Genomic DNA, 24,750 nt, shown 5'->3' on the forward strand with positions numbered 1-24,750 from the left:
AAAAGAAACACAGCATTTAAGCTTAACTCTTTAAACTACTTTAGAAAAAATACTTGGTTGTATAGTGGGTGATAGTGGTTTACAGTATCAATATTTACCTGTTTTTGGTCAGAGGACTTCCTTGAGGCCTAGCTGATTTTTAAAGGTACTTGAGAAAGTTCCAATCCATGATCTAATGTTACTATTGTTCTGTTGTAGTTCCATGACATACAACCAGGAATACCATCCATTTCTTACTAATATTTGTTTTTGCTTTGTTGCTGAAGTACTTGTTAAATTTCAGTATGTGGAAAATATTTTTTGGTAATGATTACAGGCAAAAGAGTTTTCATCCTACTTTTTGAGTTTGAAATATAGTATGAAGTGTGCTGAAAGTGATGATTTTTAAGACTTCTGCGCCCAAGCACTAAGTAGGCTCGGTTATGACCAGTTAAAATTTAACGTAGGAGAGCACAAATGAAAGGCTTCGGAAAAATGTGTTGCAATACTTTTCCTCCTTATCAGGGGATTGGGAAAAAAAAAAAAAAATGACTCTCATCTCAAAACAAGTATGAGGCTGATTCAACTATTTTGTTGTCATATAATCTATAAGGTAGCAACCAGAAATACTTCCTCAACTTCTCATAAATTTTGGTTCAGCCAGTTTTGAGATGATGAGTGAAACATTGAGGTATGATTAATTGGAACAATAAATCACTCTAGATTTTTTTAATTTCAATCATATTGAAGAAACAGCTTCAAAATTAAGAATGAGAAAAACTGAAATGTGTACAGCTGCAAATGTTAAGTTCCTTAACATTGGTTATCTTGCAAATGTATACTAACCATGTCCTTTAATAAAAGGTATTGTTAGGATATATAAAACGTTCTTCATCGGCTTTATTGTCCGGCCCCGGTGGCGAGTGGTCAGCGTGACGGAATGTCAATCCTAAGGTCCTGGGTTCGATTCCCGGCTGGATCAGAGATTTTCTCCGCTCAGGGACTGGGTGTTGTGTTGTCCTAATCATCATCATTTCATCCCCATCGACGCGCGGGTCGCCGAAGTGGTGTCAAATCGAAAGACCTGCGCCAGGCGAACGGTCTACCCGACAGGAGGCCTTAGCCACACGACATTTCATTTCATCCGCTTTATTGAGATGCCAGTTTCTTCCACTCCAGTTTCCTTCGTTTGGTGTAGACCTTGGTTGGACCTGCTTAATGATTTTGGTCTTGATTTCCTCTTTCACTCCTGGTGCTATCTTCACCTTCCATTAATGATTTTATGGTCCCCATTATTGGGCTTGACCTACCATCTTTTCCAAATTTTACAGAAGTGTGTATCATACTGGAAAGGTTGCCCACTGCAGTGTATGCTCCAATGCTCCACCTCTATGCCCTTCCACCCTCTCACTCTTCCTCCCTGTTGTCATAGTATACCCAAAACTCAGCACAGTAGCCATCATGTAGCGTAGGGGAGGTGGGGGGTCATCAAATACCTGCACGGTGATAACCCCGACCATGCACAGAGCACACTGTTGGTGCCTGCGCTGCACACTCCACATGTATGCCATGGAGCATGTGCCCATCATGATTGGATCACAGGGACTCCTAGCAATGGATTACTGGTCAGGGAGCCATTGCTGTGGCTGGATGGCACCCATGAGGGGGAGCCCCCATGCAGAATGGGTGACACCATGGTTGATAGTTCGCACATGAAGCAACATAAACATTCTTTTGTTGAACACATTGAAGGAAAATATGGGGGAGTAGCAGCCATGTCTGAGGTGAAGACCAATTCCTTACTGATTAAAACATCATCTCCTGCAAAGACACAGGCAGTGCTCTCCTGTGAAAAGTTGGATGACATTCCCATGACTGTCACTCCCCACGAGAGTCTCAATGTGGTCCAGGGCATCATCTTTCCGTGCAATCTGACAATGAGCTGCAGGCCAGCTTAGACTGACGGGGTGTACTCTTCATCTGTCATGTCCATAGGTGACCAACGGAAAACAGAGCTTTCGATATCGATATGGTGCCTGAGAAGGTCAAGGTGACAGTCTATTGGTGTGTGTTCCTCCTCCAATGAGATGCTTCAAGTGTGTGAAGTTTGGACATTTGTCTTCTCGTTGCACTGCTACCCATGTCTGCAGGGATTGTGGATGTCTGTTGCATGCGAACATGCCTTGTGCCCCTCCCCCAATCTGTGTAAACTGTGGTGAGCTCCACCTTTCGTGCTCCATTTTTAAGTGTGAGAAGAGAATCTAGGAGTATAAGATTCTGGACAAGCTCAAATATCAATAGGTGAGAAAAAAAAGTATGAGCCTCTTAATTCCTTACAAATGACACAATGTTACACTACAGCTGCAATGTCATCGCTTTCTGTGTTGATGGTGCTTTCCTCTGTTGTGCCTCTTACAGGGGGTCCTCAGAGCTGCCAGCTAATATCTGCTCCCCCCCCCCCTCCCCAAGGTGTTCGTGGATCCTTCTGGTGCTTCCATCGCACCCATTTCAGGAGAATTGGCTTCTCATCTGCTGGGGACACCGATCCCCATAGCCCAGTTGGAGGTGCTTCATCCTCCTCTGGCTTCTCTAGCTTGCTTGGAAGAGGTCCCTAGGGACTCTCACTTCCATGGTTCCTGCTAGTCCACAGCCAGACACCAGTGAGTGGCTGAAGGAACCACAGGGTGCAGGCCATCTGACTTGTCGTTCTTCCCCTGTCCATGAAACCAGTTCAGGGAAACCTTCCCAGTCTTCTTCTAAGGAGAAGAAGGACAAGGAGGACTAATGGAAGTCCTCTAAGATGAAGGAAAGTCCAGTCACACCCACACCACCAGATTCTGCATATACTCCCTTCTGTGCCCAAGATGGAGATCCTGATGGCCCTGGGCGAACACTTCGTACTCCCACAGTATTGACTGTTCTGTTAAGGGCACATCAGGGATTTACCACCAGTAGTTTATTGCCCTGCCAATAATGTTGTGTCCCAACATGTACTGTCTGTGTTAATCCTTCAGCAGCTCCCCAAACCTTTCCTAGTCTTGGGCAACTTCAATACCTATAACCATTTGTAGGGTGGAACAGTGATCACTGGTTGTGGTAAAGAAATCAAAACTTCACTGGCACAGCTCAGTCTTTCCCTCTTGAACTCTGGTGCCTCCATACACTTCCTTGTGGCACAGACAACGTATTCGGTCACTGATATTTCCTTTTGCATCTCTAGTCATCTGATCTGTCCACCGGAGAATCCACGATGACCTGTGTGGTACTGACCACTTCCCGATCTTTCTGTCACTCCGTCAGGGGTGCTCCCCTGGATGCCCACTCAGATAGGTTCTCTCTAATGTTGAGTAGGATGGGTTCAACTGTACTGTTACCCTTAGCTCCTTATAGCGTGGCAGTATCGATGCATTTACATCTACATCTATATCCATACTCCGCAAGCCACCTGACAGTGTGTGGCGGAGGGTACCCTGAGTACCTCTATCGGTTCTCCCTTCTATTCCAGTCTCGTATTGTACGTGGAAAGAAGGATTGTCGGTATGCTTCTGTGTGGGCTCTAATCTCTCTGATTTTATCCTCATGGTCTCTTCGCGAGATATACGTAGGAGGGAGCAATATACTGCTTGATTCTTCGGTGAAGGTATGTTCTCGAAACTTTAACAAAAGCCCGTACCGAGCTACTGATCGTCTCTCCTTCAGAGTCTTCCACTGGAGTTTATCTATCATCTCCGTAACACTTTCGCGATTACTAAATGATCCTGTAACGAAGCGCGCTGCTCTCCGTTGGATCTTCTCTATCTCTTCTATCAACCCTATCTGGTGCGGATCCCACACTGCTGAGCAGTATTCAAGCAGTGGGCGCACAAGTGTAGTGTAACCTACTTCCTTTGTTGTTGGATTGCATTTCCTTAGGATTCTTCCAATGAATCTCAGTCTGGCATCTGCTTTACCGACGATCAACTGTTCAGCATACAATAGCAGCCATTCTTTTGGCAGTCAACCAAGCCATCCCTGTTCCCCAGGATCCTTCTGTTGGAAGACAGTATCCTGAGGACCCCAGAGATCGCTGTGGCCATAGTAGCAGCCTTTCCAACACCATAAGCAGGATCCTTTGCTGTAGCACCTCATTGCCTTTAAATGGCTCCATGCCTGCACCAGCTATCTAGTAAAATGACAAAAGCAAAAATCCTGGGAGCAGTATGTTTCCATCACCACAAGTATGGGCAAAGGTCAGACTACTCTATGGCTTCCAGTCCCCTGCATGTGTACCAAGTATTTTTGAGGATGGTGCTGTTTATACTGATCCACATGCTGTCGCCGAACGTTTTACTGATTATTGTGCTTGCTTGTCTGTGTCTGAGAACTACCACCCTGCCTTCTGGCTCATAAAACAGCAGGTGGAGTGAATTCACTCTGCTACCCTCCACCTGTAGCCATGTAATGTTCCATTCAGTGAATGGGAAATCTCCAGTGTCCTAGCCCATTGACCTGATATGGCCCCAGTACCACACCGTGTCCACAACCAGATGCTGCATCATCTCTCAGTGGACTGTTAGTGTTATATTCTTGTCCTCTTTAATCAGATCTGAAATGAGCGTTCCCACCTCAACAGCGAGAAAGCACAATAGTTCCAGTACTGAAACCGGCTAAGAACCCCCTAGAGATGGACAGTTGTCACCCATTTAACCTTACTGAGGTTCTCTGTAAGGTGATTGAATGCATGGTGAGCAAGTGGCTGGATTGGATCCTTGAGTCTCAGGGTCTTTTAGCTACATCTCAGGGCCGTTTTCTCAAGGGCTTATCCACTGTTGATAATTTGGTTCACCTCCAGTCCACCATCCAGACAGCCTTTGCACATCATTAGCACCTCATTGCTGTCTTTTTTTGACCTACAGAAGGCTTATGACACGACATGGTGTCACCCTTACTGTGTTATGTGAATAGGGTCTCTGGGGCCCACTCCCAATTTTTGTCAAGAATTGCTTGTCACACAGTACATTCCGGGTTCAAGTGGGTACTTCCCTCAGTAACCCCCCCCCCCCCCCCCCCCTCCCCCGACACACTGCATATCAAAGAGAACAGGGTCCTGCAGAGCACTGTACTGAGAGTCCATCTCTTTCTAGTGGCTAACAGTGTTCTAGAGGCAGCTGTGGGGTCTTCAATATTGCCTTCCTTATATGCCGACAAATTTTACTTTTATTATTGCCCCTCTAGTATAGGTGTTGCTGAGCATCGCCTAGAGGGCACCATCTGAAAGGCACCGTCATGGGCTCACCCATAGCTTTCGATTTTCAGCCACCAAGACTCATGTCATGCACTTTTGTTGCCATCATACTGCCCACCCGCACCCAGAACATTACCTAGACAGTCATTTACTCCTTGTAGTTGAGACATACCGTTGATTGGGACTTGTTTTTGATTCCCAGTTGATGTAGCTTCCCTAACTTCATGAACTTACATAAAAGTGCACTTTGCTGCCTAAGTAACACTAGCTGGGTTGCATTTTGCTCTACCCTTTTCAACTCTACAAAGCTCTGATTCAGTCCAATCTTGACTTAGGAAGTGTTGCATATGGTTCAGCATGATCCTAAGCATTGCTGATACTGGACACCATTCATCATTGTGGAGTCCAACTTGTGACAGGAGCCTTCCACACTAGCTATGTGGACAGCATACAAGTCAAGAGTGAAGTCTCTCCATTACCTATCAAGTGCCAACAATAGCTGCCGAATCACACTAGACATGTTCGTAGCTTCTCAGCACATCCCAGCTGTTGTATCCTTTTCCCTTGAAGGGAGTTCCCTCTCCTGCAACAGCAATCCAGGACTGGGTTTACAATTGCTGCACGCCTCCAGTGTCTCTGTTCAGAACTGCAACTTCCTCCACTGTCGCTCTGTCAGGGAGACATTGTATCAGCCCGCATGGCTTGTACCCTGACCTCAGATTTGTCACCAAGTCTCCTTTGGTCTAAAAGATTCCACTGATGCCCCTCAGTTTTTCGCCATCTGCTATTGGCTGTCCGTGAGATGCATTCACACTCGGAAGTGGTATCACTGTTGGCTTGACAATCGATGGACGAATGGCCTTTGCATATGCACATGCACGTTGCAGCAAACTCCACTTCCTGTCAGATGGCTGCAGTGTCTTCACTGCTGAATTGATGGCCATTAAACCATCCCTTAGCCATGTTCATTCTTGCACTTGCAGGTGTATCCCAGAATTGATTGCCATTAATTCATCCCTTAGCCATGTTCATTCTTCCACTGGCAAGTGTATCGTAATCTGTAAAAGCCTTCCAGGTTATAGACTAGTGCTACTCTCCTCACCCCCTCTTTATGACTATCCAAGATCTTGTCTCTGGCCTCCTGGATGGCCTGCTGTTTTCATTTGGATCCCTGGTCAAGTTGGGATTTGCAGGAAATGAACAAGCTGACCAATTGGCCAAGCTGGCCTCCAGGATGCTGATTCTGGAAATGGGGGCCCCAGAAGCAGGCCTGTGGTCATTTATATGCCATAGATTGCTGGAAGCCTAGAACTCACAGTAGTTTGCTATGATCTCCCCAAACAAACTGAGGACAATTAAGGAGATCAGTACTATGTGGCAGTCTTCCCTGCATGCTTCCACCAGGGAATCCACCATCCTCTGTCACCTCCGCACTGGCCACACTTGGCTGACCCGTGGCCACATTATCTGACATGAGGATCCCTCATTACTGATGCAGAGCCTGCCTGATGGTGGCCCACTTACTCATAGACTGCCCTTATTTAGTTGTTTTGAGGTGGCATTTTAATCTTCCTGGCACACTATCTCTGTGCTAACAGACGATGCCAAGCAGCAGACTTGATGTTATGTTTTGCCAGTGAAGATGGTTTTGTATTCATCAATGTAAGGTAAGTTTTTGACCTCATTTCCCACCTGAGAGATTGGTGGAGCACAACTCTCGTGCCCCCCCCCCCCCCCCCCCTCCCCAGCTCACTTTGAGGCCTCGCTTGGTGTCCCAGCCTGGCATCTACCCTTTCCTCCTTTTTATCCTCTCTATTCTTTTCAATTTTTGATTTTAATGCCTTATCTTGGATGATTTTTTAAGGACTTGTCTGAGCAATATTTTTCTGTGCTTTTATCTCTGTTTATTTACTTATTTTAACACTCATGCTTTCCAGGATTTATTTTTCGCCTCCTTCCTTTAACAACCACTCCTGTTTTTCTATTTAACGGAAGGGACTGATGAACTTGCAGTTTAGTCCCTTTCACTCCAAATCAACCAACCAACTCAGGATAACACCTCCTCTCCCTCAGTCTCTTCACTGTAAACATCTCTCGTAGGTCTCTAGAAAATATAAGTTTTTTTTTTCATTTAGTGGCATACAAATAATTTTATATCATGAACACTATAGAGCCTGAGACCTTGACTGATTAAATAGTAAATTACCTCAGTAAATAATGCCTCCCAGATGCCTGAAATATGCTAGAAAAGATTCTGAAACCAGTCCATAAATGTTTCCATGTAAGTCTAATCATGTGAAATGCAACTGTCTAAAACCCCAGCAACACAACATGATTTTTTGCAGCAAGGATGGCCTTTGTGGCCCTTTACTACCCAAAGCTTTTGAATGTGCTCACCTCTGCATATCTTTTGAGTGTAATTTGTACCACATTGGTCACAACTGATTTTCCAATGTCATCACTGACATTGGTGATGTCATAATTGAACACATTACATGAAGGGACATTAGCAAGATTATCTTTCAGATTTATTCCTATGTATCATGCCTTGCAGTATTTGTATTGTGCTATATTATACTCAGACACACCCCATTAAATACTTGAGTTTATACCTAAAAAATTATCACATTGTGGATAATGACAAGGACTACGGAAATAACCAAAAAGAAGTGTAAAACACTAAGTTCAAAGAACAATAGATATAAACAGTTTTTGTTATGTTATCACACCCCACGGAATAGTGATAGATTTGTTCAGTGACATGAGTTCCACTTTAAGTACATTCAAGTTAGTGCCAACATGAAGAAGTCAAACACCCATGCCATATTAGCTGGAAATTAATTACACAATAGAGAACCATATAGTGATCAACACCACCTCATAATATGAATCTCACCCTATTCCATGGCAATTATCAATATTGTACAAGGATATGGAATGTTTGGTCAGTTCTTAGCTTCAGGAGGCAAAATGCCAGGTCCTAGTAACAGACACATATTTAAAAGTTGGGGAAAAACTGTTTTGGTACTATTAGTGTCTTCCGTAGAGACAAAAGGGGGATAGTTTGGGGAAGGTTGGATAGGAGAAGCATGCCATTTAGGCTTGAGGGTGAAGGGGATTCCTCTTGTTGGAAGGATGATGGGAGATTTTTGTCTCCCTGTATTCTCACAAGAAGTGGGTCTAGGTAACTGTTAGGTCGAAGTGACAAGTACCTCTCCTTTATATCCTTTTCCTACTCCATAAGGAAGGAGCTAACAATTCTGAATGCTTACATAAACCCAATTTTTTAAGAGGTGTCTTTCATAAATACTTGGAATTTCACCTCCTGCAGGTAAGCACTGGCTCACCATTCTGCCTTCTTGTAAGTGTTAGCTTAAATAAATACTCATTTGATACAATTATATTTTCTTACGTAGATCATAAATTCTGGTGTGTTTTAATTGTATTTAATGAAGGAGTACAAACTTGTATTTTGCCTTTCCACTGTATTGTAAAATGCCATGTGTCACATATGTTTTTAACAATCTTAATCCTCTGCTTTTACTTTGGGAATGGAATGTCAAAATAAAATAATGAAAAGCCCAGGCTGGAATACCAACAATATTATGAAAAGCATAATTACCACTGAACATAAAGAGGACATGTTGAGTTGCAGACAGGCTCAATGAAATGATTGTTACGCATTGGGCTTTTGGCCACAGTCTTCATGAGAAAGGAAACACACGAAACACACATACATTCACACAAGCAAGCTCACTTACACACACACACACACACACACACACACACACACACACACCACACACACACACACACACACACACACACACAAATGCTATCTCAGTTGTTCCTGTCAGAATGCAACTGTGTCATACATAAGCAGCAATCTGGATTGGAGCAGGGGAGGGAAGGGGTAGGGGAGTATGAGTTGCGGGGGGGGGGGGGGGGGGGGGGGGGACGAGTGAGTGCTGCCTCACAGAATGTGAAGGGACTGATAGTGGCAGGACATGGCTGCCAGGCATGGTGTTGAGTGACTGGGGTAGAGAGAGGTAGGGCGAATGGTGAAAGGAAAGGAGCAGAGAAAGAGAAAATACCACCCCCACCCCTCCCACAGCCCCCCGATGCTTTGCCTGGTAGCTTTTTCATGCTACCGTCAGACCCTGCACGCTCCGCCAGCAAATGCTCACTTCTCTCCCATCACCTGTACCCTGATATCTCTCCTCCTTTTCCACCCCACTCTATTGCTGCTTCTGTTAGATGCAGTTGCATTCTGGCCAGAATGACAAGACATATTTTCGTAATATTGTGAATATCAATATTACGTAGATAAACATGCCATCGAATATGAAATTTATTGCAGTTTCACCAAATACTGTTTTCCATGTTTTCCATGATAGCATAAAATACGGCGTCCATTCAAAAAAATTCCAGAACTTTGTCCACAAAATTTTTCTAGCATACCTTTCACTTATTGTGTATGGCCTCCTTTGAAATACTCTCATCCACAATTGACACACTGCTCCCAATGCCGTTTCCACTTCCAGAAGCAGTCTTGGTATGCCTCTTTCTGGATCACACCAAGCACCATCTGCAAATTTTATTTTATTTCATCTGTCATTGTAATATTTCATCCTTTCAACATTGGAAATAAAAAAAAAGTTTGGAGAGTATGGGGTTTGTGGGAGCACAATTATTTCTTTTTTTTGTGCAGTAGTCAATCACCAACGAGGATGAATGTGTAGGTGTGTTATCATGGTGAAAGAGCTATGAATTGTCTCACCACATTTCACAATGTTTCATTTTCACATTTTCTCGCAAGCATTGAAACATGTCCCAATAGTACCATAGATTAATAGTTTGTCGGTTTGGCACGAATTTATGTAAACTAATCCTTCATAGTCAAAGGAAACTATCAGCATAATTTTGATCTTTTACCTGACCTGATGAGCTTTTTTTGGTGTTGGAGACCCTTTCCCAACCCAGTGTGAAGATTGAACTTTGATCTCAACGTCATAACCTTAGACATTCATCTCATCACCAGGTTTGATTCTCTAAAGGAACATCCCATTCTTGGAGTCCAAAAGCAAAGCTCTTCACAGAGTATGAGGCAAAGGTCTTTCTGGTCTTAACTTATGAGCTGTGGGTCAAACTTGGTGGCAACATCATTTCATGACATGATCCAACTAAACACTGAAGCACTGAATAATAACTAACTCACATTCAACAATGAAACTTATGGGAGTTGCACATTAAACACAGGCATGTGGAGAGGTGCCATCCACATTTCACTCCAACACACCATTGGTGCGAAATTACTAATGTTCTAGGATTTTTTGAACATAGCTTGTAGCCTCATTTCATCACTGCAACCTATCTGTTCATTAGTTTTCAAACAATGGAAAATCCAGGATGGAGTGTAACATGTTCATTAGTTTTACACTATGGTCCCAATTTTCTCTCATTGTTGAGCTTTGTTGACAGTGTCTGACCATTTTTGTCTCTGTAGGCAATGTTTATCTTACAGCTAAGGTCACATGCTATTACAAACACATTGTTAGCTGCTCATTTTGCTTTCAGCAGACATACCAGCTGAAGAACTGACTGGTGGTATAAATACAAATGTATTGACTCTATTCAACAAATCTGTTTGTTTTGTAGTTTGACTCTGATAAGAAGTTAACATTTGAATTCCAGAGTTACCTCCTATCAATTTTCAGTCACATAATATTATTAAATGTAGGCTAGCCCCAGTCTTTTCTCTGTTTTTCAAATTTGGTAAGCAAGCATGTGAGAATACTTTTTGAGCAACTGATAAAAGGGAAATGCCCCATCTGTCATATCACTATAATCTTTTTGTATAGTGAGCAAACCAAAGGAATTTTCCAGTCTGCATGTACAACTATGGTCAATTATGAACATCTCAGTTGGTACACTACTCTTCAACACGTTAAACAACAATGTACCATTAAATATAAATATTTAAAATAACATAAAAGTGTATGTTCTCAGGTTGGGTAGTTACTCTTACAGGAAAGTAACAGAAGTCTTACAGAGTTCATGATAGAATATTTACAGTTTTAATTTCTATCATGTTCACCGGTTGCTGTTAACATAAAACAAAGGTGGTCCAAAAGTTACCTTTGAACTTCGACACAGGGTTGTGTGTGCTTTTCAATAAAGATTTTTTCTGATATTTATATGTCCCTGTTTTCCTTAATGTTGGTTTTATTTGTTTTCAGAAATAAATTAATTGTTTCATGTTGGAATACTTTTGCATTCGTTATTCCCATAGAGAATTTTCATTTGGCTATGCATTTAAATCCATTTGTGTAACCAATAAACAAGTATGAATGAGATGAAGAGAATCTTCAGAATGAAATGGGTACAATAAAAATGTTGTTATTGTTGTGGTCTCCAGTCCAGAGACTGGTTCGATGCAGGTCTCCATGCTACTCTATCCTGCGCAAGCTTCTTCATCTCCCAGTACGTACTGCATCCTATATCCTTCTGAATCTGCTTAGTGTATTCATGTCATGGTCTCCCTCTACGATTTTTACCCTCCACACTGCCCTCCAATACTAAATTGGTGATCCCTTGATGCCTCAGAACATGTCCTACCAACCGATCCCTTCTTCTAGTCAAGTCATGCCACAAACTTCTCTTCTCCCAATTCTATTCAATACCTCCTCATTAGTTATGTGATCTACCCATCTAATCTTCAGCATTCTTCTGTAGCACCACATTTTGAAAGCTTCTGTTCTCTTCTTGTCTAAACTATTTATCATCCATGTTTCACTTCCATACATGGCTACACTCCATACAAATACTTTCAGAAATGACTTCGTGACACCTAAATCTATTCTTGATGTTAACAAATTTCTCTTCTTCAGAAACTCTTTCCTTGCCATTGCCAGTCTACATTTTATATCCTCTCTACTTCGATCATTATCAGTTATTTTGCTCCCCAAATAGCAAAACTCCTTTGCTACTTTAAGTGTCTCATTTCCTAATCCAATTCCCTCAGCAACACCTGACCTAATTCGACTACATTCCATTATCCTCATTTTGCTTTTGTTGATGTTCATCTTCTATCCTCCTTTCTAGACACTGTCCATTCCATTCATCTGCTCTTCCAAGTCCTTTGCTGTCTCTGACAGAATTACAATGTCATCGGCGAACCTCAAAGTTTTTATTTCTTCTCCATGTATTTTAATACCTACTGTGAATTTTTCTTTTGTTTCCTTGATGCTTGTTCAATATACAGATAGAATAACATCGAGGAGAGGCTACAACCTGTATCACTCCCTTCCGAACCACTACTTCCCTTTCATGTCTCTCCACACTTATAACTGCCATCTGGTTTGCCTTTCCTTAATCTGTCTTCTAAGATAAGTCGTTGGGTCACGATTGCCTCACATGTTCCAACATTTCTACGGAATGCAAACTGATCTTCCCCGAGGTCGACTTCTACCAGTTTTTCCATTCGTCTGTAAAGAATTTGCGTTAGTATTTTGCAGCTGTGACTTATTAAACTGATAGTTCAGTAATTTTCACATCTGTCGACACCTGCTTTCTTTGGGATTGGAATTATTATATTCTTCTTGAAGTCTGAGGGTATTACACCTGTCTCATACATCTTGCTCAGCAGATGGTAGAGTTTTGGCAGGACTGGCTCTCCCAAGGCTGTCAGTAGTTCTAACTCCGAGGGCCTTGTTTCGACTAAGGTCTTTCAGTGCTCCATCAAACTCTTCATGCAGTATCCTATCTCCCATTTCATCTACGTCCTCTTCCATTTCCATAATATTGTCCTCAAGTACATAGACCCTCTGTATACTCCTTCCACATTTCTGCTTTCCCTTCTTTGCTTATAACTGGGTTTCCATCTGAACTCTTTATATTCATACAAGTGGTTCTCTTTTCTCCAAGGGTCTCTTTAATTTTCCTGTAGGCAGTATCTGTCTTACCCCTAGTGAGATAAGCCTGTACATCCTTACATTTGTCCTCTAGCCATCCCTGCTTAGCCATTTTACACTTCCTGTTGATCTCTTTTTTAAGACATTTGTATTCCTTTGTGCCTGATTCATTTACTGCATTTCTATATTTTCTCCTTTCATCAATTAAATTCAAGATTTCTTCTGTTACCCAAGGATTTCTACTAGCCCTCGTCTTTTTACCTACTCGATCCTGTGCTGCCTTCACTACTTCATTCCTCAAAGCTACCCATTCTTCTTCTCCTGTATTTCTTTCCCCCATTCCTGTCAATTTTTCCCTTATGCTCTCCGTGAAACTCAGTACAACCTCTGGTTTAGTCAGTTTATCCAGGTCGCATCTCCTTAAATTCCCACTTTTTTGCAGTTTCTTCAGGTTTAATCTACAGTTCATAACCAATAGATTGTGGTCACAGTCCACATCTGCCCCTGGAAATGTCTTATAATTTAAAATCTGGCTCTTAAATCTCTATCTTACCATTATATAATCTATTTGATATCTTCTAGTATCTCCAGGTCTCCTCCGTGTATACAACCTTCTTTCATGATTCTTGAACCAAGTGTTAGCTATGATTAAGTTATGCTCTGTGCAAAATTCTACCAGGCGGCTTTCTTATTCATTTCTTACCCCCAATCCATATTCGCCTACTATGTTTCCTTCTCTCCCTTTTCCTACTATCGAATTCCAGTCACCCATGACTATAAAATTTTCGTCTCCCTTCACTACCTGAAAAATTTCTTTTATCTCGTCATACATTTCATCAATTTCTTCGTCATCTGCAGAGCTAGTTGGCATATAAACTTGAACTACTGTAGTAGGTGTGGGTTTCGTGTCCATTTTGGCCACAATAATGTGTTCAATATGCTGTTTGTAGTAGTTTACCCAGACTCCTACTTTTTTATTCATTATTAAACCTACTCCTTCATTACCCCTATTTTATTTTGTATTTATAACCCTGTATTCTCCTGACCAGAAGTCTTGTCCCTCCTGCCACCGAACTTCATTAATTCCCACTATATCTAACTTTAACCTATCCATTTCCCTTTTTAAATTTTCTAACCTACCTGCCGGATTAAGGGATCTGACATTCCATGCTCTGATCCGTAGAACACCAGTTTTCTTTCTCCTGATAATGACGTCCTCTTGAGTAGTTCCCTCCCGAAGATCCGAATGGGGGACTACTTTACCTCCGGAATATTTTACCCAAGAGGATGCCATCATCATTTAATCATACAGTAAAGCTGCATGCCCTCGGGAAAACTTATGGCTGTAGTTTTTCCTTGCTTTCATTTGTTCGCAGTACCAGCACAGCAAGGCCGTTTCGGTTAGTGTTACAAGGCCAGATCAGTCAATCACCTAGACTGTTGCCCCTGCAACTACTGAAAAGGTTGCTGCCCCCCTTCATGAACCACATGTTTGTCTGGCCTCTCAACAGATACCCTTCTGTTGTGGGTGGTTGCACCTACGGTACGGCTATCTGTATCGCTGACGCACGCAAGCCTCCCCATCAACGGCAAGGTCCTTGGTTCATGGGGGGGGGGGGATAAAACTGTTAACTGCAGCTAATGACTAACAGCCCATACTTGGCAGCATAGGTGAATCACTAAAAATATTGTGAAGAAAGCACCAAAAAACACAGCATACCCCCACCTCCAAAAAAAAAAAAAAAAAAAAAAAAAGCCTCCGAACAGTATGAAGTAATAATTTTTGTTTAAACACATAATAAATTAGGTAAGATATACTTTTTTATCTAGGGATATTGTGATGATATCCTCAAGGATACGATCGTGGCATAATGAACAAGAGTGCGCAATACAGACTGTGATAAACAAAATCATTATAATCACCTGGTTTATAGCGTGTTATGTTCATCTTTGAAAAGCAGTATAGCAGCAATTCTATGTGGCATGGATTTGACAGCTCCTCATCAGATTTCTGGAGGCATATAGTGCCAGAAATCTATGCGTAGATCATGCAATTTCCATAAATTATGGGTTGGTAATTAGTGAGTACAAACTGGCACGCACACATCAGCATCCCATGTTCACATCAGGAAAGTGATCAAGACATCAACGTGAGCTCGCCATCATAGTCCTCAAAACACTGTAGCAAGGTTCTGTCCTTTAGACATACACAGTGATCTTTCTGGAAGACGATACCATTGTAGATGAGGAAGATATCAAACATGAGCTTCACAATAATGATCATGTAGTTCACAACTGCCTTGGTGCCTTCTAATACTATTGCAGGTTTCATGGAAGCCTTGGTGAATGTCCCCCATAACAGAATTCTGCTCTCACTGGTCTGTGCCTGTGGCATGGTCCTGTTTCAAGCAGCCGTCCAACTGAATGATGACATACCTGGACTGATGTAACAACAAGTGGCATTCATCTGACAATTATCCGTCGATCCACATGGACTCTCTGATCCCACACCCACTGTAATTGTAACTGATGTTTTTACACATAGGGTTGTCTGCTGTGGAACCCCGTGTTCAACACTGTATGCTCAACTGTGTGCTATTAAATGTATGTGCCTCACATGAGAACATATGTTATCTGATCTGTCACAGAGATTTGTCTACCCTGCTTTACAGAGTCGGAAAGCATTGTACCTTTGCGTACTATGCTGTGATGTGAACTTTGTTGCCTACTGGTACCTTCCAGGGTTCTCATGGTAGTGGCAAGCAACCAATCAACCAGTTTCACTGTTTCCAAGATGCTCCTTCGCAGGCTACAGCCATAACAATCTGCCTATTTTTTTTTTTTTTTTTTTTTTAGTCCGTTATGTCAATGGATTTTCATCCTGTATGATGGCTAGAAAGATTACAAATTAGTTTCTGTCCCACTTATCTACTACTCTTACTGTGGCACTTGCCCGCACCACTGCCAGGTGGCATTCAATCTCACAGTGGGCAGTGGTCGTAGTATTTAGGTTCGTGGATAGAGTAGGATGTGATTAGTCGGGGAACTGGGCAAGTATTGCATGTGAGTCTTCTTCAGTAACGTGAACCCACTGATAAAAACTTGGAAGTGTGAGTGGCATAGGTAGCAAATCCTAGCCTAGTCCTTTCACATCCTTATCCCATCATTATCACACACATGCAGCTTTACTGAATGGTTAAATGATGATGGCATCTTCTTGGGTAAAATAATCTCCCATTCGGATCTCTGGGTGGGGACTACTCAGGAGGACATTGTTATCAGGAGAAAGAAAATTGGCGTACTACGGATCGGAGCGTGAAATGTCAGATCCCTTAATCGGGCAGGTAGGTTAGAAAATTTAAAAAGGGAAATGGATAGGTTAAAGTTACATATAGTGGAAATTACTGAAGTTCGGTGGCAGGAGGAACAAGACCTCTGGTAAGGTGAATACAGCATTATAAATACAAAACCAAATAGAGATTATGCAGGAGTAGGTTTAGTAATGAATAAAAAAATAGGAGTGCGGGTAAGCTACTTCGAACAGCATACTGAATGCGTTATTGTAGCCAAGATAGACACAAGGCCACTCCTACCACAGCAGTACAAGTTTATATGCCAACTAGCTACACAGATGACGAAGAGATTGAAGAAATGTAAGATGAGATAAAAGGAATTATTCAGATAGTGAAGGGCGACAAAAATTTAATAGTCATGTGGAACTGGAATTCGATAATAGGGAAAGGAAGAGGAGGAAAAGTAGTAGGTGAATATGGAATGGGCAAAAGGATTGAAAGAGGTAGCCGCTTGGTAGAATTTTGCATAGAGCATAACTTAACCATAGCTAAAATGTGGTTTAAGAGTCGTGAAAGAAGGTTGTATATGTAGAAGAGACATGGAGATACTGGAAGGTTTCAGATAGATTATATAATGGTAAGGCAGAAATTTAGAAACCATGTTTTAAACTGTATGACATTTCCAGGGGCAGATGTGGACTCTGGCCACACTTCATTGGTTATTAACTGTAGATGGAAACTGAAGAAACTGCAAAGAGGTAGAAATTTAAGGAGATGGGACCTGGATAAAATGAAAGAACCAAAGGTTGTAGAGAGTTTTAGAGAGAGCTTTAGGGAATGATTGGCAAGGACAGGGGAAAGAAATACAATAGAAGAAGAAAGGGTAGCATTGAGAGTTGAAATAGTGAACGCAGCAGAAGATCAATTAGGTAAAAAGATGAGGGCTAATAGAAGTCCTTGGGTAACAGAAAAGATATTGAAATTAATTGATGAAAGTAGAAAATATAAAAATGCAGTAAATGAAGCAGGCAAAAAGGAATACAAAGTCTCAAAAATGAGATCGACAGGAAGTGCAAAATGGCTAAGCAGAACAAATGTAAGGATGTAGAAGCATGTCTCACTAGAGGTAAGACAAATACTGCCTACAAGAAAATTTAAGAGACCTTTGGAGAAAAGAGAACCACTTGTATGAATATAAAGAGCTCAGTTATAAAACCAGTTCTAAACAAAGAAGGAAAAGCAGAAAGGTGGAAGGAGTATATAGAAGTTCTATGTAAGGGCGATGTACTTGAGGGCAGTATTATGGAAATTGAAGAACACATAGACGAAGATGAAATGGGAGATATGATATGACAGAGCACTGAAAAACCTAAGTTGAAACAATGCCCTGGGTGTAGACAATATTCCATTAGCACTAGTGGTAGCTTTGAGAGAGCCAGTCATGACAAAACTCTAGCATCTGGTGAGCAAGATGTATGAGATTGGTGAAATACCCTCAGACTTCAAGAAGAATATAATAATTCCAATCCCAGAAGAGACAGGCATTGACAGGTATGAAAGTTACTGAACTATCAGTTTAATAAGTCATGGCTGCAAAATACTAACACAAATTGTTTACAGGAAATCTGGTAGAAGCCAATCTTGAGGAAGATCAGTTCGGATTTTGTAGAAATGTTGGAACACGTGAGGCAATACTTTATCCTATGACATATCTTTGAAGGTAGATTAAGAATAGGCAAACCTATGTTTCTAGCATTTGTAGACTTGGAGAAAGCTTTTGACAATGTTAACTGGAACACTCTCTTTCAAATTCTGTAGGTGGCAGGGGTCAGATACAGAGAGCAAAAGGCTATTTACAATCTTTACAGAAACCAGATGGCAGTTATAAGAGTCGAGGGGTGTGAAAGGGAAGCAGTGGTTGGGAGTGAGACATGGTTGTAACCTATCCCTGACGTTATTCAATCGGTATTTTGAGCAAGAAGTAAATTAAATAAAAGAAAAATTTGGAGTAGCAATTAAAATCCATGGAGAAGAAATAAAAAGTTTGAGGTTTGCTGACAACATTGCAATTCTGTCAGAGACAGAAAAGGACCTAGAAGAGCAGTTGAATTGAATGGGCAGTGTCTTGAAAGGAGAATATAAGATAAACATAAAAAAAGCGAAATGAGGATAATGGAATGTAATAGAATTAAATTAGGTGATGCTGTAGGAATTAGATTAGGAAATGACACACTTAAAGTAGTAGATGAGTTTTGCTGTTTGTGGAGCAAAATAACTGATGACGGTTGATGTGGAGAGGATCTTAAATGTAGATTGTCAATGGCAAGGATAGCGTTTCTGAAGAAGAGAAATTTGTTAACATTGAGTATAGATTTCAGGGTCAGGAAGTCCCTAATGAAAGTATTTGTATGGAGTGTAGCCCTGTATGAAAGTGAAACATAAATGATAAGTAGTTTAAACAAGAAGAGAATAGAAGTGTTTGAAATGTGGTGCTACAGAAGAATGCTGAAGATTGGATGGGTAAATCATGTATCTAATGAAGAGGTACTGAATAGAATAGGGGAGAAAAGAAATTTGTGGCACAACTTGACCAGAAGAAGGGATCAGTTGGTAGAGCATGTTCTGAGGTATCAAGCATCACCAATTTAGTATTTTAGGGCAGTGTGGAGGATAAAAATCGTAGAGTGGACCAAGAGATGAATACAGTAAGCAGATTCAGAAGGATGTAGGTTGCAGTAGTTACTAGGAGATAAAGAATCTTGCCCAGGATAGAGTAGCATGGGGAGCTGCATCAAACTAATCTCTGGACTGAAGACCACCAGAACAACAACGTCAGAGGCAGGGCCACCTCCACTGTCAAAACACACTGCCTCTTCTGACCTGTCATCCCCTCTCAGTCCACACCTCATGTCATTGCGCACTGTATGAGCTCACCAGCTTTCAGCTCTCTTGTGTTGCTAATTTGTCCCATGCGCCTTCTGCCTCTCCCACCTATCCCACACTCTTGCTGACACCCTCTGAGCCAGTGGCTTCCCCTCCCCAACTCTTCCTCACACTTCGCACAATGTTTACATACTCTAGCTCGTTGAAGAATTCATTTGATAGCTAACAAATTATGTGTTCATTTTTGTGTTTCAACAGCTCGACATTTCTACTACCTTTACTCCTTGTGTGATTTAACATTATGGTGAACTAACAAACATACATCTGATAAATTAATTATATGAGTAACATTCAACATTATGTGAGAACACACCTTCCCGGTGTTACAGAAATGACTGATCAAGAATGTCACAAAATCTGTTTCAGTAATTACAACAGAGTTGTAACTTACGGGATGTATAAAGAGTATGGAGTGCTATGGTGTGTTAAAATGCAGTCGTGATCAGTTTCTATTTTGTTTAGTGAATGGAATGCTAATTCTGAGGTCTGACTTCAGTAATCAAAACCTCAGGCTGGGCACAAGGTTATCAGAGCTCTGGCATGCCAAATAGATTACTAAATTTTAACATCCATGGTTGCAGTTGAAAGACTTCATGTGTATTGTGGATAGCATTTCTCTTAGCCACACAAACTCCACATGTCACATGTCTAATAGATACTTGTTTGAAGGAGCCCATGAAGGATATCTTGATAATTTGCATTCTACGGTGTATACATTGTTTGCCGATTCCTCAGTTGCATTTTATATTAAAAAAGACTTTCAAATAGTGTTCTACTACTGCTTGTTGGGTGTTACTTTGTCAGGAACACTTCAAAAACTTTAAAATACAGTTTAGAACAACCTGCTTGTATTGCACAATGAGTTGAGAGAAAAGCCAGACCTGTATCAGTCCTCTTGCCAAATTAAATACTTTTGTACTGGTACACTAGCCAGTCTCTGTCTGGATTCTAAGCAGTTCTACACACTTGCCTAGGCAAACAGTGAGCTGATTCTCCATCACCATTTCAGAAACACAATACGTAAACATTAAAACACAAAAGCACATTTAACTGTCTTTACATATTCACAGACAGTGGCATTTACAACTCTTGTCTCTTGCAGTAACTGAAGCTCATAGTGACAAGAGTGGCATCCAGTTCCAGAATTTAAAAAAGAAAAAAAATATCCATGATAGTACATGGAGAGTTTCCCACCATTGGTGATGCACCTCTATGGTTAGCCAGCTGGGATGATATGATCTTACAGATAAGTGTGTGTGTGCTATACCTCTGTGAGGTACAATGACTCAGTGCGTCTACTAAACTGAGACTGTCATAGGTCATGAGAGTGTCCTGGTCTGCTGTACCTGAGGCCAAGATTAGCCTTAGGTACAGCCCGTCAGTCTATCATATATCAACAGCAACAACCAAATAACTTGTTGCATGTATCTGCCATATTGTCCCCAGTCTGCCTTCAAATGTCATGGTGTGTAAAAAACAAAATGTTGGTTGCATTATATTCGGTGATGGACATTCTCTAGATGATTACCATAACCTTTCAATAAATAGGTTTATTCTATTAAGTTAGTTTGTTTTATTATACAACAGAAACACACAGGATAGCACAAAAATGTAGCTGCTGGCTAACGACGGGCTTACATTGCAACATTACTATAGGTAAATAAGTTGTACATTTGGTGAAATTACAGCTCATTTCAGTATTTTTCTCATTGTTACTACCGAAATGCATGCTTTGTTATGCAATAGTAATGTGCACTTTGGAATTTTTTTTATAATGTCAAAAGATATGAACTGATTTGAAAAATTAGAAGTTCAGTTTTCTAGTTCCTCTGTGACTAAAAATTTGTTACATTTTGAACACGATTTATGTGCTATGCTATGTGAATGCTTGAAAGGACAGTCTGTTGATTTCAGGTTGCTGTAACAGATTCAGTCATCTTGATAGCACAGTGTTATTTAAATTGTTTTCTTGATAAAAACACGTGCTGCAGTTTTTAAACATTGCTTTATCTTGTGGAAGGAAGTAATTAAACAGTATATTTTTATTTCCAGGTAGCACAGTTGGTGGAATCACAGCCTATATTATGAATAACAACTTCAAGCCTCTCCCACAAATATTAATGGAAGACCTTAGTGTTCACCAGAAGGAAGAATTGGTTAGATCTGTTCGGACTGTTGTTAATAATATTAGAGTAGAAGATGCAGTTATGCTTGCGACATTGATTGTCGGTAACAAAACTCTGTCAAAAACTGTTCTACAGTTGGTAGTAAATTTTCTGAGAACTCAGATGTAGAAGTAACTGGTCCAAGCTATCTTCAGTAGTATCATTTTTCTGTTTAAAATCAAACAATATTATTGTCATACAGTGCAGGCTTTCACAGCCAGTGTTGTCTTCAGTTAAAACTTCTGGGCTGAGAGGCCATGGTCAGTGTATAAAACTTCCACTGAATGTTACATCTCCATATGCAGGAGACATCTTCTGAGGTTGTCTAGCTACTGCCACTGAGGCTCCAGGTACCCTCGCATTTATAGAGCACATAGAGGGCACCACCATTCGTCACGTCGGCATCACGTGACGAATGGTGGTGCCCTCTATGTGCTCTATAAATGCCAGAGTACCTGCAGCCGCAGTGGCAGTAGCCGAACGACCTCAGAAGATGTCTCCCGCAGATGGAGATGAAACGTTAGGTGGAAATTTTATAATCGACCATGGCCTCCCAGTCTGGACGTTTTAACTCAAGAATGTTATTGTCATTTTTGTGTGTAAATAATTTATATTTTTTATTTAAAACAGTCACTAAATGATGTTTTTATCTAGCCATATCACCCATGGGAATTTAAATTTTGAGAATACAGTGATTGTCTACTTTACTTCAATAAAATAGTGGTACCAGCATTTTTACAAAAGTCACAACCCAGTAATTTGATCGTGTTCATGTATCTTTTAGGAATTATTCTGTGTTGCATAGCTTTATCATATATAGAAATGTATTACTTTCACAGAATTTATTTTTTGTGTGATCTGTGTTACACATATCAGAATGTGATATGGACTGTAACAAGTATGACAAATGAGGTTGCTATAAAATTTATTTTCAGCATTAGCTAGGAAAATGAGCTACTGTGTGATAGTTTGTCTTTATATTTGATATAATATGTCATCTATTGCTGCAATATAAGATTAATATTGCCAGTACCATGGAAATAAATGAATCAAATTCAGAAATTAATTTGTCAGTCTCTGAAAACTCTGCTGCACACTAACATTAGAGAATTTTATTCTGTGAACCCTCTTTGTTAATTTGTATTGAAAGTTTCTTATCCAAATGGTTAACAAAACATTATTTTGCTATTTACAGTAAGTGTTGAACATGATCCTTCATTACATTGTTGTTAATTATTCCACATCAACAACTGAGGGGACTTACCAAAATATTCAAAAAGCCCAGTCCAAACAGCGAAAGACAGAGACCTGAAATCCACAGACGGTGTTGATTGTAAGTTGTAGGCATCATTTAAGAAGCAATTTTTTAAAAGTCCGCCCCTAAGGGTGTGAAATAAGAGGATCCAATTTTTTTTGAAAATATGTTGCTATTCAGGCAATTTTGAAGCCAGGCCTATGAAAATTGGTATTTGGTTTCTCAGTCAAAAATAAAGAAATAATCATTTCAGCCTTTTTGAAAATTTAGCCCTTTGGGTGTGAAATAGAGGGTGAAACATTTTTTTTAACTATTGAAGTATTTGTAAAGCTACATCTATGAAAACTGGTATTTGTCATCTCAGTTACAAATAGAAAAATATGTATTTCAGAGTTTTTGGAAATTTAGCTGTATAAGAGAGTGAAATGGGATGTAAAGTTTTGTGAAATTATTTCATTATGAAAACATTGTTTCTAAAGGTGACTATGTTGCTTCTTGCAGTTTGAATTAAGTTGAGAGACTTTCTCCATATAGCATCAGGGAAATGCAGTAGATTCATATTTTCCAAAACTTTAAAATATGAGATTCATGACAAAATAAAAAAATTCCATATTTTTTATTAAATTTGATGCTACTCTCTCTGAGTTCCTTTTACTCTTTAAAATTTGTATGAAGTTCTGTTTGATTGCTAACAAAGAATCAAATCTGGAAGACTATCTAGCTTGGCACAGATTCTTCTGAGCCATCAAAACATATCTGTCAGTTGCAACAGTTTCATTTATTTGTTGCCATCAAAATGCAGAAACACTAAAGAAAATATAAATGCATTGTATCTTCTCATAAAACTGGAACCATTCAGTGGCAAATTTAAATTAGGTATTGAACACTGTATAAACTCAGCATTTGGGAACCATTCAGTGATTCTTAATTGAATCACAAGTGCTGCTATCTGGTTGTAAGTTCAGCTTATCTAAATCAGTTATTTCTTTTTAAGACATCACAGAATTCTAGAAACAATTCTTTTATTTCAAATTCATTTCTATCTTGTTTGCTTGGATCTAAATGTAAATATTTTACAATACTAAGTTGATCCGTTCTTGATACATCAGGGGTTGTGTCTACAAGAAATGAAAAGAAAGGCTTGTAATGTGACACTATTTTCTAACATATATATATATATGTCTGCTTGTGTCTGTGTATGTGCAGATGGATATGTATGTGTGTGTGCGAGTGTACACCTGTCCTTTTTTTCCCCTAAGGGAAGTCTTTCCGCTCCCGGGATTGGAATGACTCCTTACCCTCTCCCTTAAAACCCACATCCTTTCATTTTTCCCTCTCCTTCCTTCCTTCCTGACGAAGCAACTGCCAGTTGCGAAAGCTCGTAATTCTGTGTGTGTGTTTGTGTGTTTTGTTCATGTGCCTGTCTGCCGGCGCTTTCCCGCTTGGTAAGTCTTGGAATCTTTGTTTTTAATATATTTTTCCCATGTGGAAGTTTCTTTCTGTTTTATATAGCGGGAAAGCGCCGGCAGACAGGCACATGAACAAAACACACAAACACACACACAGAATTACGAGCTTTCGCAACTGGCAGTTGCTTCGTCAGGAGAGAGGGAAGGAGAGGGAAAAATGAAAGGATGTGGGTTTTAAGGGAGAGGGTAAGGAGTCATTCCAATCCTGGGAGCGGAAAGACTTCCCTTAGGGGAAAAAAAGGACAGGTGTACACTCGCACACACGCCGGTAGACATGCACAATAAATAAAACACACAAACACACACACAAAATTTTTAGCTTTCGCAACCTACAGTTGCTTCTTCAGGAAAGAGGGAAGCGGAGGGAAAGACGAAAGGATGTGGGTTTTAAGGCCTCCCTTAAAACCCACATCCTTTCGTCTTTCCCTCTCCTTCCCTCTTTCCTGAAGAAGCAACTGTAGGTTGCGAAAGCTAGAAATTTTGTGTGTGTGTGTTTGTGTGTTTTATTT

The 24,750-nt window shown here is 40.6% G+C and overlaps 1 protein-coding gene across 2 annotated transcripts in view; it reads left to right on the forward strand.

Annotated features, from left to right (window-relative positions):
* Positions 1-22,583, forward strand: part of LOC126281557 (protein C19orf12 homolog) — a 36,351-nt gene extending 13,768 nt beyond the window's left edge. For both annotated transcript variants that reach the window (XM_049980628.1, XM_049980627.1), the window contains exon 3: positions 21,405-22,583. In XM_049980628.1, the coding sequence (XP_049836585.1) occupies positions 21,405-21,646 (242 nt within the window). In that variant the 3' untranslated portion in view covers positions 21,647-22,583. The remainder of the gene's footprint in view (positions 1-21,404) is intronic.
* Positions 22,584-24,750: the final 2,167 nt, after the last annotated feature.

This window comes from Schistocerca gregaria, chromosome 7, assembly GCF_023897955.1.
Source record: "Schistocerca gregaria isolate iqSchGreg1 chromosome 7, iqSchGreg1.2, whole genome shotgun sequence".
NCBI classification, from domain to species: domain Eukaryota; kingdom Metazoa; phylum Arthropoda; class Insecta; order Orthoptera; family Acrididae; genus Schistocerca; species Schistocerca gregaria.